Genomic DNA, 13,799 nt, shown 5'->3' with positions numbered 1-13,799 from the left:
TTGAAATTGTAAGGTACGTTTCTTTTTTCTTTTATTTTTAATTTAACTCTTTGTTTTACAGATGAGGGCAGAAGTGCAGTTGACCAAGCAGGTGGTGCACAGATTGTAATTGACCATTTAAGGTCACTGTGCAGTATAACAGATCCCGCCAATGAGAAGCTCTTGACTGTCTTTTGTGGCATGCTGATGAACTATAGCAATGAGAATGGTAAACAAAATTGAAAACTTGCTTTATCTCTGGGGGAAAATTAAAAATCAAACTACAGTACAAACCAAAAATATTTAGAAAAATGATGAACAAAGAATTCATAAGTGGCATATAAAATTAATAACTAGCCAACATTAGATCACAGTGTTTCAAAAATACAGAATGGTCTAATTTATTAAATGGGATGAGTTTTTGAAGAGTTACCCATGTTAATTAATACCAAAAACAAAACAACATAAATGGTTTAAGATTTCTCACTGTGCACACTTTAAAAATAACAATATTAAAATAGCTTCACATTTATTACTTTCTATTAATGCCAGGAGTAGCTTTAAAACACAAATACTGGGGCGCCTGGGTGGCGCAGTCGGTTAAGCGTCCGACTTCAGCCAGGTCACGATCTCGCGGTCCGTGAGTTCGAGCCCCGCGTCGGGCTCTGGGCTGATGGCTCAGAGCCTGGAGCCTGTTTCCGATTCTGTGTCTCCCTCTCTCTCTGCCCCTCCCCCGTTCATGCTCTGTCTCTCTCTGTCCCAAAAAAATAAATAAACGTTAAAAAAAAAAAAAAAATTTTAAAACACAAATACTGTCTATATAAGTAAAATTACTTTATCTAGATACTAGATTTACTTGTAAGAATAGAAAAAAATTTTTTAATTGTTTTTTTATGTTTATTTATTTTTGAGAGAGAGAGCACGCGAGTGGGGAGGGACTGAGAGAGAAGGAGACAGAATCCTAGGCAGGCTCTGTGCCATTAGCACAGGGCCCAACGTGGGGCTTGAACTCATGAAGTGTGAGATCGTGATGTGTGCCAAAATCAGATGCTTAACCAACTGACTAGACTTAGAAAAATAAAAAAAATCTGGACTTAGAAAAATAAAATTCAGGGCAATTGCAGTGTCTGATTTTAGAAATTTAATAAATATTTGTCTATAGAAGTTTCTTTTCTCTGTAAAAACATTCTTAGAACCTAGCAACAAGTGACATGTCAAAATTTTCAGATAATCTATATAGTTATTAATTAAATGAACATAGAATCAGTGATATGAAAGCTTCACTATACTTTTGAATGTCACAAAAAATGATTCATCTTCTATGAGTTACAGCATGGATCAAACACTCAAATTCTGATCATTTTCTAGACTGTAATATATACATAAGGTCTTTTTATGGTTTGTTTTATAATGGCATCTTAAGCTGTAGTCTTTGGCAGAGACAGATTTTATTTGCATATTGAACACATTATTCTTTACTTTCATGTGTTCTAGAAACGTGGACCTTCAGGCATATTTTTCAGTTTTCAGTTTTATTAGTTACAAGTCCAAAGAAATACTCTTAATAATTAAAAAAAAAAAAAAAAGATAAACATTGATGACAAATGGCTTCTGACATTTGGCCTTGGTGTTGGTGACAACCACAAATGGTGGAGACTGTAACCCTTGTCCCATTGTGTGGAGAGAGTCACTACTCTCCTCTTGCTGGTGGTTTCTATATAGCAATTTGGCCAAATACTGCCAAATCTTTTCATTTGGAGATGGGGTGGACTGAAAATCTGTCTTTTCATGTGATATCTGAGTTTTAAATGTTGGATTATATATGCTTTTTTTTTTTTAATATTTATTTATTTTTGAGACAGAGAGAGACAGAGCATGAACGGGGGAGGGTCAGGGAGAGAGGGAGACACAGAATCTGAAACAGGCTCCAGGCTCTGAGCTGTCAGCACAGAGCCCGACGCAGGGCTCGAACTGATGGACCGCGAGATCATGACCTGAGCCGAAGTCGGCTGCTTAACCGACTGAGCCACCCAGGCGCCCCTATTTATGCTTTTTTAGCACTGTACAAACTAAACTTAGAATGTGTCCTCAGGTCACATCCTAAGCAGGGGATACCGGTTTTAAACCTTTGAATTAAATTTTCCAACAACAACAATAATAAAATAGTTTTTGTTTGTCAAATGGCTGGCCTATTAAACTCAAGCTAGTAACAAATGGTAGTGTTTATAGGGTCAACTACCACTTTTTTTTTTTTTTTTTAACCCTGTGGTGGAATCATTTTTGAAAAGAAAATGAACAGGGGAAACAAATGATAGAGTCTAGGTAATCTACAAATTGAGGAGCTAGTTCCTAAATAATTGAAATTTGACCATAATAGATATGTATCTGAATTGCATTAAGAACTCATTGGCCAGTTGTTCATGTTCCTTTCTCTTCAACTTCATTTGGGACATCTTGGACACCCATCTTCACTGGGTGAAGGTCCCACCTTGAGAAAGTGGGACAAGTGCTAAATAGGAGAATTGTTTAGAAAGGTAAATGAAAGAAACTAGTCATGAAGCTATTATAGCTGCTTTGGATATAAAGGAATTAGTCTTGTTATGAATTTGAACTCATTGTTTGTCCTTTGAGGAAGCTGTTGTTCAAAATCTATACAGAAACGTATCAAATGACTAAATGGTCTTTAAAAATATCACTAATTCTAATCCAAAGGAGACTGCAATTTCCTTTGAGTCTCTACAGTAGGATATTACAGCATGTAGACATATGTACTGAGAAGGAAATGACTAACAACATGCAGAGTCCACAGATGAAATGCATAATATATTTGTTTTGTAAGGATAGGCTTTTTTTCTGGTGTGCAAGTATTCCCCGAAAGTAGATATTTTGGAAAACTTGATTAACTTTTCTCAGAAAATTATTGAAGCAGAAGTGTTTTTGTTCCACTATTCTAAAAGCTGCAACTTGAATGCAGCCTCAAAACTTACTAGATAAAAGTACAGTTATCTTTAGTATTTTAAACAAACAGATGCCAAATGTAGAACTATCTTCTTTCCTTTGCTTGTATTTACATTTGTCTCTCATGGGATCATAGTTTGTGAAGTGATTCTTTTTCTCCATAATACTCTTTAACTTATATTCCTTTTCATTTTGCGTAATTATTGCGTCTTTGTTCTGTTGATTACTTTTTCTTCAAAATGCCTGTTTAAAGACTTTCCTACTTAAATATTAGGTCTTTTTGGCTAACTTCAGGTCTTTTGATATTGTGTACCCCTAGATGAGTCACTGAGAAAAAAATAGAGCTTTTTGAAATTCAGGAGACAGTTTTTATTAGCCCTCGAAAATGAGTTCTTTTTATGAGTATTTACTATTGAATTTCAGTACATAAGCCTCTTCTAGTTTTTGAGTAGAATAGTTGACTGATAATACCCCCTTGTTACTCTACCAGAAAAATTAACTGTGTGTTTAGACCCAGTAACTTAAGCCTTATTCATAGTTAGGGAGTTGTTACTTTAGCTTCACAGATAAAAATTTTTAAATACAAAGATAAGAAAGTACTGAAAATGGTCACAAAGACCTACCAATATAGTTTCTTTGATGAGAATATTTTCAAATTGTTTATTAGGCCTAAAAGTGAATTGACACAAGACCGAGACCTAAGATAATCTTGATTCCTGTCCATCTGGTGGACAACTGTGAGCACATCCAATTTTTAAATACATTAAATAGGGAATAAAAAAAATTTCCTAACCACATGCCAGACAGATATAGTGTGAAAATACCTATGTGGAAACGGCATTCTGGTACCCTTTGATAAAGCTGTATAAAATTTAAGGTTCATGAAATTTTAAACATTTTGAACCAGGTCAAGACTATATACACTTTTAAACTATGAGCTGGATATATTCTTTTGTTTCCCCATTGGTGAAGCAATTAAAATTTTTATACCCAGACTGGTAAGTATGGAATATCTGAATAGAAAAAGTTATAATTGCTTAGCCAGAAAAGTTGTATCCATAATATTATATAAATCAAATCATGTTTACATAAAATAAGACAAAATTTTTGTTTAGGAAAAATCATTTACAATTTATCCTTTTGGGAAAAATCATACCTGTTTTTCACATGGCAGAAAAGCACTCTTCAATTCTGTTGCCCTCCAAAATAGTCTGAGTGTTCGACAGTTGTGGTTATAGTAAAGCATGTTGACAATTTGATAATCAATTTGAGGAAATGTGCTGAGCTTCCTATATTTTCTTTATCTAGTTATTATTCTATAAATAAGAAACCTAAGCCTATTATTATAGATATTTTTGTATCTCATTAGTTTCTTGGATATCTTTTTTTTCTAGCATTGTTTACCCAATACCAAAACATTGCAGTGAAGACTAAAAATTTTGTTCAGATCTATTTTCAAATATGACACCATTTTAGCATATAGTATACAGTTGGAAAATATTTATTGACTTTTCTGGAAATTTAGTATTGTCTAAAATTTTTTTATTAGCAAAATCAATACTTGGAAGAAAAATGGGTTTTTGGAATGTATTTTCTTTATTCTATCAGAAGATGATAAGCTCTTGTCTACTGTATTAGTTGATATTCTCTGTTCACATACATGGCAGCAGCAGAAAGTGGCATTGAAAACATCCTGATAATAATGCCAAATCTGTCATCAAAAATTTACTCTAGATGATCCACAAATTTAATAAATCTGAAAGTTGATTGCAATTTGAATACAAACAAACCAGTAATCAAAGCACCGGTATAATTTAATACTTTGTTGACGAATCTTTTCGTGGTTACCATTTTTATTATCTTACATGTACTATGTAATAACCATGATTAATCAGTAAATATCTCTTAGAAAACTCTGTAATTGAGAAAGTAATTTTTTTTCTTAATATACCTATGCTAGAGACATAAAATACAGTGAAAACTCTGTTATAATTCTTAGGAAAATTTTTGGTGGTAAGCAATAAAACAAGGACTGAAGTGACTTGTTTCACATAATCTGTGCCATAAGAGAGAAGAGTAAAGGAAATAAACTTGCCAGCAAGAAAGGAAAAATTAGTTTCTTTCTAAAATGATTAACATGATATACACAATTTATGACTGGCTTCTTCATGTGACCTATATTATATATGTGTATGTGTGTATATACACACACACACACACATATATAATCAATTAAGGAATATGATGTATATTGGATATATAGGATATCAGTTTGAGGATATGATATGTATGCATATATATCGTATATATGTGACATATACGTGAATATATATATGATTTTTACAAATAGAATTGATTTTTCTCTAAAATCTTAATAACTCCCTGTTACTGAAAGAGTAATTTCTCTTTTTTGTGGTTTCTAAAATCTCTCTGGGATACTCTTAGGATAATTCTCACATTGATTTACAGCACAGACTCACGATAAGTGAACAATGATTGAAGGGAGGCTGTGCAGTTTAGGAAATGCAACTCAAATGCAAGGGTATGTTGTTGGAGCTAACAATTGAATTTAAGTATTCAGCCTAGTGCATAAATTCAGTTGTTTAAAATAGGCCTGTAAAGCATTTTCTCTCCTCTAAGTAAAGATTACTTTATACATAATTAATTTTAGCTGCTACCTTCATTTCAACCATTAGCAACAATTTCACAATTTTAATCATTTTCCTAGTGAAATCAGTCCAGTAACTTGCCTTACTTGATTTTTCTTCACATTTAAAATAAGAAGAAAAGAAATTAATAAGGAATAATCCTGATTAAAAACTAAAAAGCACTTTGGTGTGAGCGACTTATTTATATTTACATTTTGGTATTACTTCATTACAGGTAAAAAAGATACAACTTCCTAGATGTTAGATGTTTAGAAAATGATTTGCTTTGCTTGAGTGAGGAACTATTTCTGCGATTTATTTACCATGGGTACAAGCTAATTAATGATTACATATATTTTCTAAATACTAACAAATTTTTCCCTAACTTTAAGGTAAAAAAAAAAATCAAAATGTAAAATTTTATCTTTGCAATTTATTGTCTTTTATTCCCTTAATTATATTGATTTTTCAGTATACCATTTTCAGTGTATTTTGTGTTCATTTTTTTTTTTCTCTGTTTATAAAGACCTGGAAGATGTGCTTTTAAGCTCACATTCTTTAAAGTCCTGTTTGTCAAATTAAAGTATTCTACTAATGTTAAACAAATTGTGTTAAAGACTTTTATTATGCACCTAAAAAGTTTTTAGGCTTTAAAAACTTTTGTAGAAGATTTCTGAATTTCCACTGTTTGTCCAACAGAGCATTCAAATTTACTCACCCGGTTTGTACTCATGAAGTTCTGCTACGAATGTCATTTTAAACAAATTATTTCACTGAAGGGCAGAGCAGTTAGTTTTTCTTTTGCCTCCTGTTAATTTGTGTATTAACTTGGACCTATTACACTAGCTTAGCTTTTCATCATACTCCTGAAAAATTACTAAAATGCTATTACTTAAGATAGGGTAAGAACTTGTTTTTTAGTAGAAGTGTACCAAATGCACATTTGGTTTAATTCCACATGGTCAAGTAGTGGCATTATTTAGCTTTGACCATTATAGAATGAACTTCTGAATGTAAGAATCTGAAATTTTATCAGAAAAAAAATGAAATGATTCTTACTTTTTTTGTTAATGATTTAAATTTTGGCATTATGGTACAGAAATAATACTTTCTTAGTATTTTCAGCTTCTAGATTTTTCCTATATCATAATAGTACATTTAGAATTGTGATACTAAATAGATAACACAGTTTTAACTGAGGGCAGTAGAGTAACAAAATATGTTTGTGATTCCTCATTCTCTAGCATGTTTTTCTTTATTTGCTTCATGTCTGGATTGAAGATGATTAATTGTAGATATTATTGAATATCATTTTCAAGATTTTCCTCATAGTAAAAGTTTGAGGTGACAGAGGTGGCTTTCTGATTTTAATTCATCCTCACAAGATATAAAGAATTTCCAATTTGGGCTTTCTGAAAGATTCATGGCCTGAATGAAATTAAGTAACTAAAAATTAAAAGCAGTTCCTAACATTTATTATTGTAAATTCTAAAGAGGATACTCTAATCTCTATTATTCTGCCTTAATTTAATTTTTATATTTGTATATTTCTCACCATCATTAGTTATTGCCACATTTTAAATAGCGCAATGTAAATATACATTTACATTTCAGCTGACTGACAGAATTTCAGCATATGAAGCACGTGAGGGAGATTTTCTCTACACGTGAAACGCTTCCCAAATTTAAAAATGAGTATTTAGAGTAGCAGTAAAACTGAAAGACCAGGCCTTGTTTTTATTCTTGACGTTACTATACCAGTCGAAATATGATGGTGTCAAGCACATGATTATTGGCCACATACAGGTTTGTAGGTGCCAGAAGTGACATTGGAGTAAGTTTTCAGGTGTTTGGCCTTCTAAGAGATAAGGCTAAAGCCAGGGATAAATGATGGAATTTGGCCACATAGCCATCTTTAATGTGGGGCTACTTACAATGTCTGCCTAGAGAGAAACTCAAGGCAGAGAGGTATCATATGTAAATTCTTTTGTATAAAAAGTAGTAATCCTGCTTTCTAACTACCAGTAAAATCCAGTCAACATCAAACTGCCTATATTTTATTAACTGAAACATTTTTAAGTAAATACTGTTTGAAAGATGGATATTGGCCAGAAATCAGAAATCTTTTGTTATGTAGATATGTCTTGTTAACAGTATGTGAACTTCAGTATAATTTTAAAGTGTGAAAACTTAGTATAATGCTCCAGGGTAACTAGCAATATTTGTTTGTGTTTTTTTTTTTTTAAGCTAGTAAATCCTTTTGTAAAACAAAAGACTTTTTGTTTTTAAAGATACATGTTCATAAGATATACATGTTGTGATGTACATTAACCTGGCATTTAGTTTGATTTGCTATACAAAAATGTAGGCTTAAATTTTCACCTACTATGGATATGGCCTTTCTCTCAGCAATGAGAACAGAGACAGGATATTTTTCTTCCACTAAGAGCTGCTTAAGCAGCAGCTGGTAGTAGTCCTCTTAAAACAAAACAAACAAAACAACAAAAAATCTTAACCTTTGAAAGACATAGTTTTCTTCAGTCAGAGTAGACATACTTTGTAGAATTTCCTTTTTTTTTTTTTTTAATTTTTTTTTTCAACGTTTATTTATTTTTGGGACAGAGAGAGACAGAGCATGAACGGGCGAGGGGCAGAGAGAGAGGGAGACACAGAATCGGAAACAGGCTCTAGGCTCTGAGCCATCAGCCCAGAGCCCGATGCGGGGCTCGAACTCACGGACCGTGAGATCGTGACCTGGTTGAAGTCGGACGCTTAACCGACTGCGCCACCCAGGCGCCCCTAGAATTTCCTTTTTAGCAGTATCCATTATAACAAGAGTGAGCCTAGGAGAAAAAAATTAGTCTACTATACTAGATGGAGACATATTCATTCTAGATGTCACTGGATTGAGAAGAGTAAATGGGTAGGTGTCTTAAGAATAATAAACAATTTTTCCTTTTTGTGATTCTGCTTTGAGGATTTTGCTGTTGCTATTGTTTTACATTATACTCACTCGTAATTTTGTCATTATCTCTAAAACTTTTACAAAAAAAAGGGAAATTTTACTCTTGTAGAGACTCTTGATTTTCAGAACCCAGAAAAAACTTTTGAATTCTTTTCTGTTTTTTATTAACTGTTAAAAAGCAAGAATTGTGTAAAGGTATTGCTTTAAACCTCCATGATTCTCAGTACTAATGAATCTTGATTCTCTCTCTTTTTTTTTTTTCATTGAAATTACTGTTTGTCCTTGAAATGCATAACCTAGGGCTTAAATTATAGGGATAATCCAGGTGTAGAACACATAATGCATGTTTTTGTTTAAAAAGAGCTTTTAAAATTGAAGTTAATTTTAAACACATGTATTTTTACTTTTTTATATGCTCAACACTAGGTTTAGAATAAAAGTTCTCCACTTTCCTGACCAGTCAGCAAAAAAATACTAAGTAATAAGAAACTGAAAAGGAAGTCTACTTATTCCTGCACATGTGTATGTGTAAAGTTTTTAACCATGAATCATCCTCTTGGTAGCTGTAAAGTCAGTTTTCTTTTCACTATTATATTCACTACAACTTGTTTAAACTTATCATTTCTATTCACTGTTTTACATCATTTTTAATTTTTGTAGCCTTTTTTGGAAGTATATATAGGCCAATAGTTAGGTGCACTTTCTTCAGTCTTTATTCTTAAATGGCTTTTATCCAATTTGTATTACAACTCTTCATCAAGATTTATATTTGCTTGTTTTTGTTGTTTCAGCTGTATATAATTCACTTGATTGTAGATGGGGCTTTTATGCAAGCCTGTAAATAGGAATATTGTATTCTTTATACTATGAATAGTATACATACTATTTATACATACTAATGTAGAGACTATGTATTTTGAGTTGTGTATATCTTATTTGACACAGTTTCATCATTAAATCCTGTTTACCAATAAGTTTAATCTTGTAACATTGTCTATAAGGGCCTTTTTCTTGTAAATAAGGTAAACATGTGTTACAGTCTTCTTAAGAAACTAATTCTTTATAGTAATTGATCAACGTAACTTCAGTTGAGTTACTGGGATTCTTTTCTGGACCTATAATCTATCTATACCAATGTTTTAAACATTAAACTTAAAACTCAGGGGGAAAAAGGTTCTTCAACTTAAGATCTTCTCTCCAGATCTCCATTCTTTGGAGTTTCCATGAGTGTGACCTGAAGAACTTGGAACCATTGAAATTCAAATGTAGGTAGGTAAGTGTTCACACCAGCGCATGCGTTGATTGCCTTATATCTCTTTGTATATGCATCTGTATTGCACCCCCTCAGTGCCTTTCTTCCTCTTCCTCCCCATAGATCATGTAGGGCCTGTGTCATCTTGATATTTTGTAATTCTGTATTTTGGTCAGTATTTGTCTGTGATGTGTGTCAGGAGCAGTTTTTAAAAGTCTTCAGACGTTTATGACATCGTGCTGTCTAAAGACTGTCTTTCACACATAAGTGTTTGCTATGTACGAGCCTGGGTTGCATTTTGTGAATTGTGTTTGTTGAGCTCTGATAAACATTCCCCTGGAGTTGCTGGTATTCATTGAAGGATACAAAACTTCTCAGTCTTGGACTGTTTCACTTTTTCAATTCTAGAGAATGTGAACCATTTCTGGTTCTAAGAATTTTTTCCAGTTAGTCTTTGATTTAAAAGTCATACTCCTGATAACCATTCATAATAACATGAGCGTGTCACCTACTATCCTTTGAAGACCATTCATAAGCTTTCTTTGGGCAATAAGAAAGTGATTAAACTTCATCATTTGCTTCCAGCAATAAGAATTAATACCAATTTATTCCACACAATTTATTCTACTTAACCCCCACCCCACCCTCCAAAAAACTGTTGCTAGCTAACATACTAAGTTGTAACTGAAATAGGCAAATAGACCCAATCATGGAATAGTCCCCTAAGCTTAAGTAGAATTTCTACCCAAATAAGCAAAATAGTATGTTCAGGTGCTTAATGTAATTTTGGTTAAAATATCTGAACACCAAAATCTAGTATTCCTACCATGCTTTTAATTTTTATTTCTTCTCCTGTTATCTCATCTGCCAAGCACATCATTGAATTTCAGAATCTCTATTCCATGTTTTGTTTTATTTTCAATCTTCTCTAAAAGGTAGGTAATCCTTTGGCAGTGGTTCTTAAACTTTTGGTCTCTGAACTCTTTTAGACACTTAACAATTACTGAAGACCCTATAGAACTTTTGTTTATAAATATGGACTATTAAAAAAATGAGCTACATCTATCAATATCTACCATATTAGAAATTAAAATGGAAACAATTTTAAAAATTATTTAATATTGCATATTAAAATAATAGCTCATGTTACCGCATCTTTTTATGCAAAATAACTTCAATTTTAAAAATATTGCTGGGGCACCTGACTGGCTCAGTCAGTAGAGCATATGACTCTTGATCTGAGGGTCATGAGTTCAAGCCCCACCTTCGGCATGCAACCTACTTAAAAATTAAATGCAAAATTAAATATATTGCTGAGAAGAATAGCATTTATTTTACTGTGAATGTGTGCTGCAGAAGAATATGATGACTACCAACACAATTTGGTGCCACCGACTGGGTCATAATAAAGCCCAGCGGTTTTACCCACCATTGTTTTTGTACCATTGGGTAAATATCAATACAGTGAAAAAGGCACATAAAATCTTGGTATTTTTATGAAAGTAGTTTTGATTCTGTGATCCTCTGAAAGGGTTTTAGGGACTCCATTTTGAGAACCGTGTTCTAGGATGCCTGCTTATCTTGAAATGAAAATTTGTATCAATCTGTTTGAGTAAAGTTTTTTTTTTCCTCATTTGGGCCTTCATTATCCAGGGAGAATGACTTGCCTGCAGTTGGTATAAACAGACGTTAGAGTTATTTGAGTATAATTTTTGTTTTAGTTAGCCTCATAGAAGTGGATATAAAAGAAAACACCCAAGTGATCAAAAATGGGTATGTCCATTGGATGACTATATAATTTTTCTCTTTACTTGTGTGTGGTATGTGTGTTGTATGTGAGTATACAATTAATTTGGCTCCTGAGTAGCTTTGAAACACATTTTCCCAAAACAAAGTGATTTTCATGATTTGTGGCGATTTACACCAAATGCCATTGGGCTATACTTTTTCTCCTGATCTACTATAATTTCAAATATTATTGCTTCAATTTGTATGCCAAAGATTTTATGAAACTATGCAACATTTCTTAACTTTTTGCCCCTCATTTCCCTGGAACCAAAATTCATACCTTAAGAGCAGTCCAAGAAAGTGGTAGAGATGCCAAGTTAGGAGAATATGAAGAACATCATCTTCTAAGTGGCATTCTCCTATTGAGTTATCTCCTTCATAGCATTTGTTATTCCTCTGATGTCCCTGGACTGTTGGATTTGTATAGTTTGTACCAACAGTACTGAGGGGGTGTGTGATGCTTACATATATGCAGACATACAGTGGAGTTTGACTCACACTCAATGCATGCGCTAGTGCTCACGCTTACATACCTGAAATTTAATGATTCAACAGCTCTGCAGTATTTGAAGAGGTAGTCAAAATGAGTAAATAAATAAATGAAAGTTAAAAATACTGCTAAAGAACAAAGATCTGCAAAGGTGATCCAATAATAAGGAACTTACTGGTAAGTAATCAAAATAATTTCTAACTTGGAAGGCTTATTGGTGCATGATCATTACAAATACTGTGGCCACAATACAAGTTTTCTGCCAGTATAACACTTAATACTATACCTTATAAGTAATTTAATAATACCTTATACCTTATAAGATAATTTAATAGTGCGAATCATTCATCAGTTGCTGAGTTGTATAAGAAGAAAATATTTAGCATCAAAAGCATAAAAACATCATTTAGTTGAATATATTCTTTTATTTCTGTCTCCTTTTATAACAGATTTCATAACTCCATTGCAAAATTTGAAATTGCTTCAGATTTTTTGAACTCTAAATGTAAACTTCCCTTTTTCTCAGGGCTGTTTTCTTGTTTTGGTGATAGGCCCCTTTCTAAGATAGATGGGCCCCCAACAACTGAACCAGCTACTATGCATACACTCATCAGTTTTCAGGGTGATAAGCCTCTGTTGGCTGTCTCTTCATACTTTACGCTGAAAATAGGAAAAATTAACCACCGAGACTGCCAGGCTATACAATCAACTGGAATGTGAGGCAGCTCAAGGGCCTTCATGTTCTTTTCTGACAATCACCCAACTGCCTCCTTATCTATTGGTTAAGAACTATGAAGAGTGATGAAGGGTTATTAGGCAAACTGTCAAGGGATGCATGCTAAAAGGAAAATGTGTTTGTAATAAACAGGATTTTTATCTTTAGATTCCCAATAGGGAACTTAAAAGAATTTGGAGAAAATTATTATCTTAAAAATGGCATATAATTTTTAAAAATTTTGAAAGCATTCTTGTATCTTTGGGTGAAACAGTTATTAATAGTAAGTGTTTTGCATAAGCATGTGTTGATGTTTTTCTTAGCTTATTCTGAGAGGCAGTACTTTTGATTTTCATTTGGTTTATTTACCTTCAGCTTTGGTACAGGTATTCTATCATAATTGTTCATGAAGACCATTGTGGAAATCCAAGGCATATTAAATACTTTAAAACCAATTAGTTTCTTAGAAAATGAAGGCAAACAATGATGACAAAGCTTATTGATCTCATTCTCTTCACCTCTCAAGCCAAATTTTCCTTTCTTTACTAAGATGCTTGTCACTATTATTAAAGAAAACGTTGAAAAGAAAAATATTTTAAGTAATACATTTTTTCCTTGTTAAAACTACTTTCCTTCCTAGCAGTCATCGAAGAACGCTCTGGTGCAAATGATCAAAATAATTTTTGTGTATTATATATACTTTTCATTATTATGAAGCAACTATTTTTAAAAGATTCTAAGATTCTGCTTTCTCTTGGTCTTTATTAAATTGGTTTCTCTATGCTTTTCATATAGTCTGATTTCCTATAATACAAATATTACTTTGACTAACATTTTCACTTAACAACCAGTGGTAATGTTTAATTATTTATGCACTTTTAAAGCCTGCTCTACAAAAGTATAAGACCCTGTTTTAAAAAAATGATTTGACACATTATTTCATTTCTAAATTTCCTTTAATCATTGAAAAGATTCAAAACTCAACTCTTGTGAACTAATGTTTT

At 32.6% G+C, this 13,799-nt stretch overlaps 1 protein-coding gene across 5 annotated transcripts in view; it reads left to right on the top strand.

Annotated features, from left to right (window-relative positions):
* Positions 1-13,799, top strand: part of RAP1GDS1 (Rap1 GTPase-GDP dissociation stimulator 1) — a 180,102-nt gene that overhangs the window by 116,706 nt on the left and 49,597 nt on the right. For 4 of the 5 annotated variants that reach the window (XM_086704529.1, XM_086704528.1, XM_086704534.1 and 1 more), the window contains one exon: positions 62-208. The exons of the other annotated variant lie outside the window; for it this stretch is intronic. In XM_086704529.1, coding sequence (XP_086560655.1) covers positions 62-208 — 147 coding nt within the window. The remainder of the gene's footprint in view (positions 1-61; positions 209-13,799) is intronic. 5 annotated transcript variants of the gene reach the window in all.

The sequence above is a fragment of the Puma concolor genome, chromosome B1 (assembly GCF_028749965.1).
Source record: "Puma concolor isolate L17-30 chromosome B1, mPumCon1.1.hap2, whole genome shotgun sequence".
NCBI lineage: Eukaryota > Metazoa > Chordata > Mammalia > Carnivora > Felidae > Puma > Puma concolor.
Note: the sequence above shows the minus strand (reverse complement) of the source record. Positions and strands in the feature narration are given on the sequence as shown.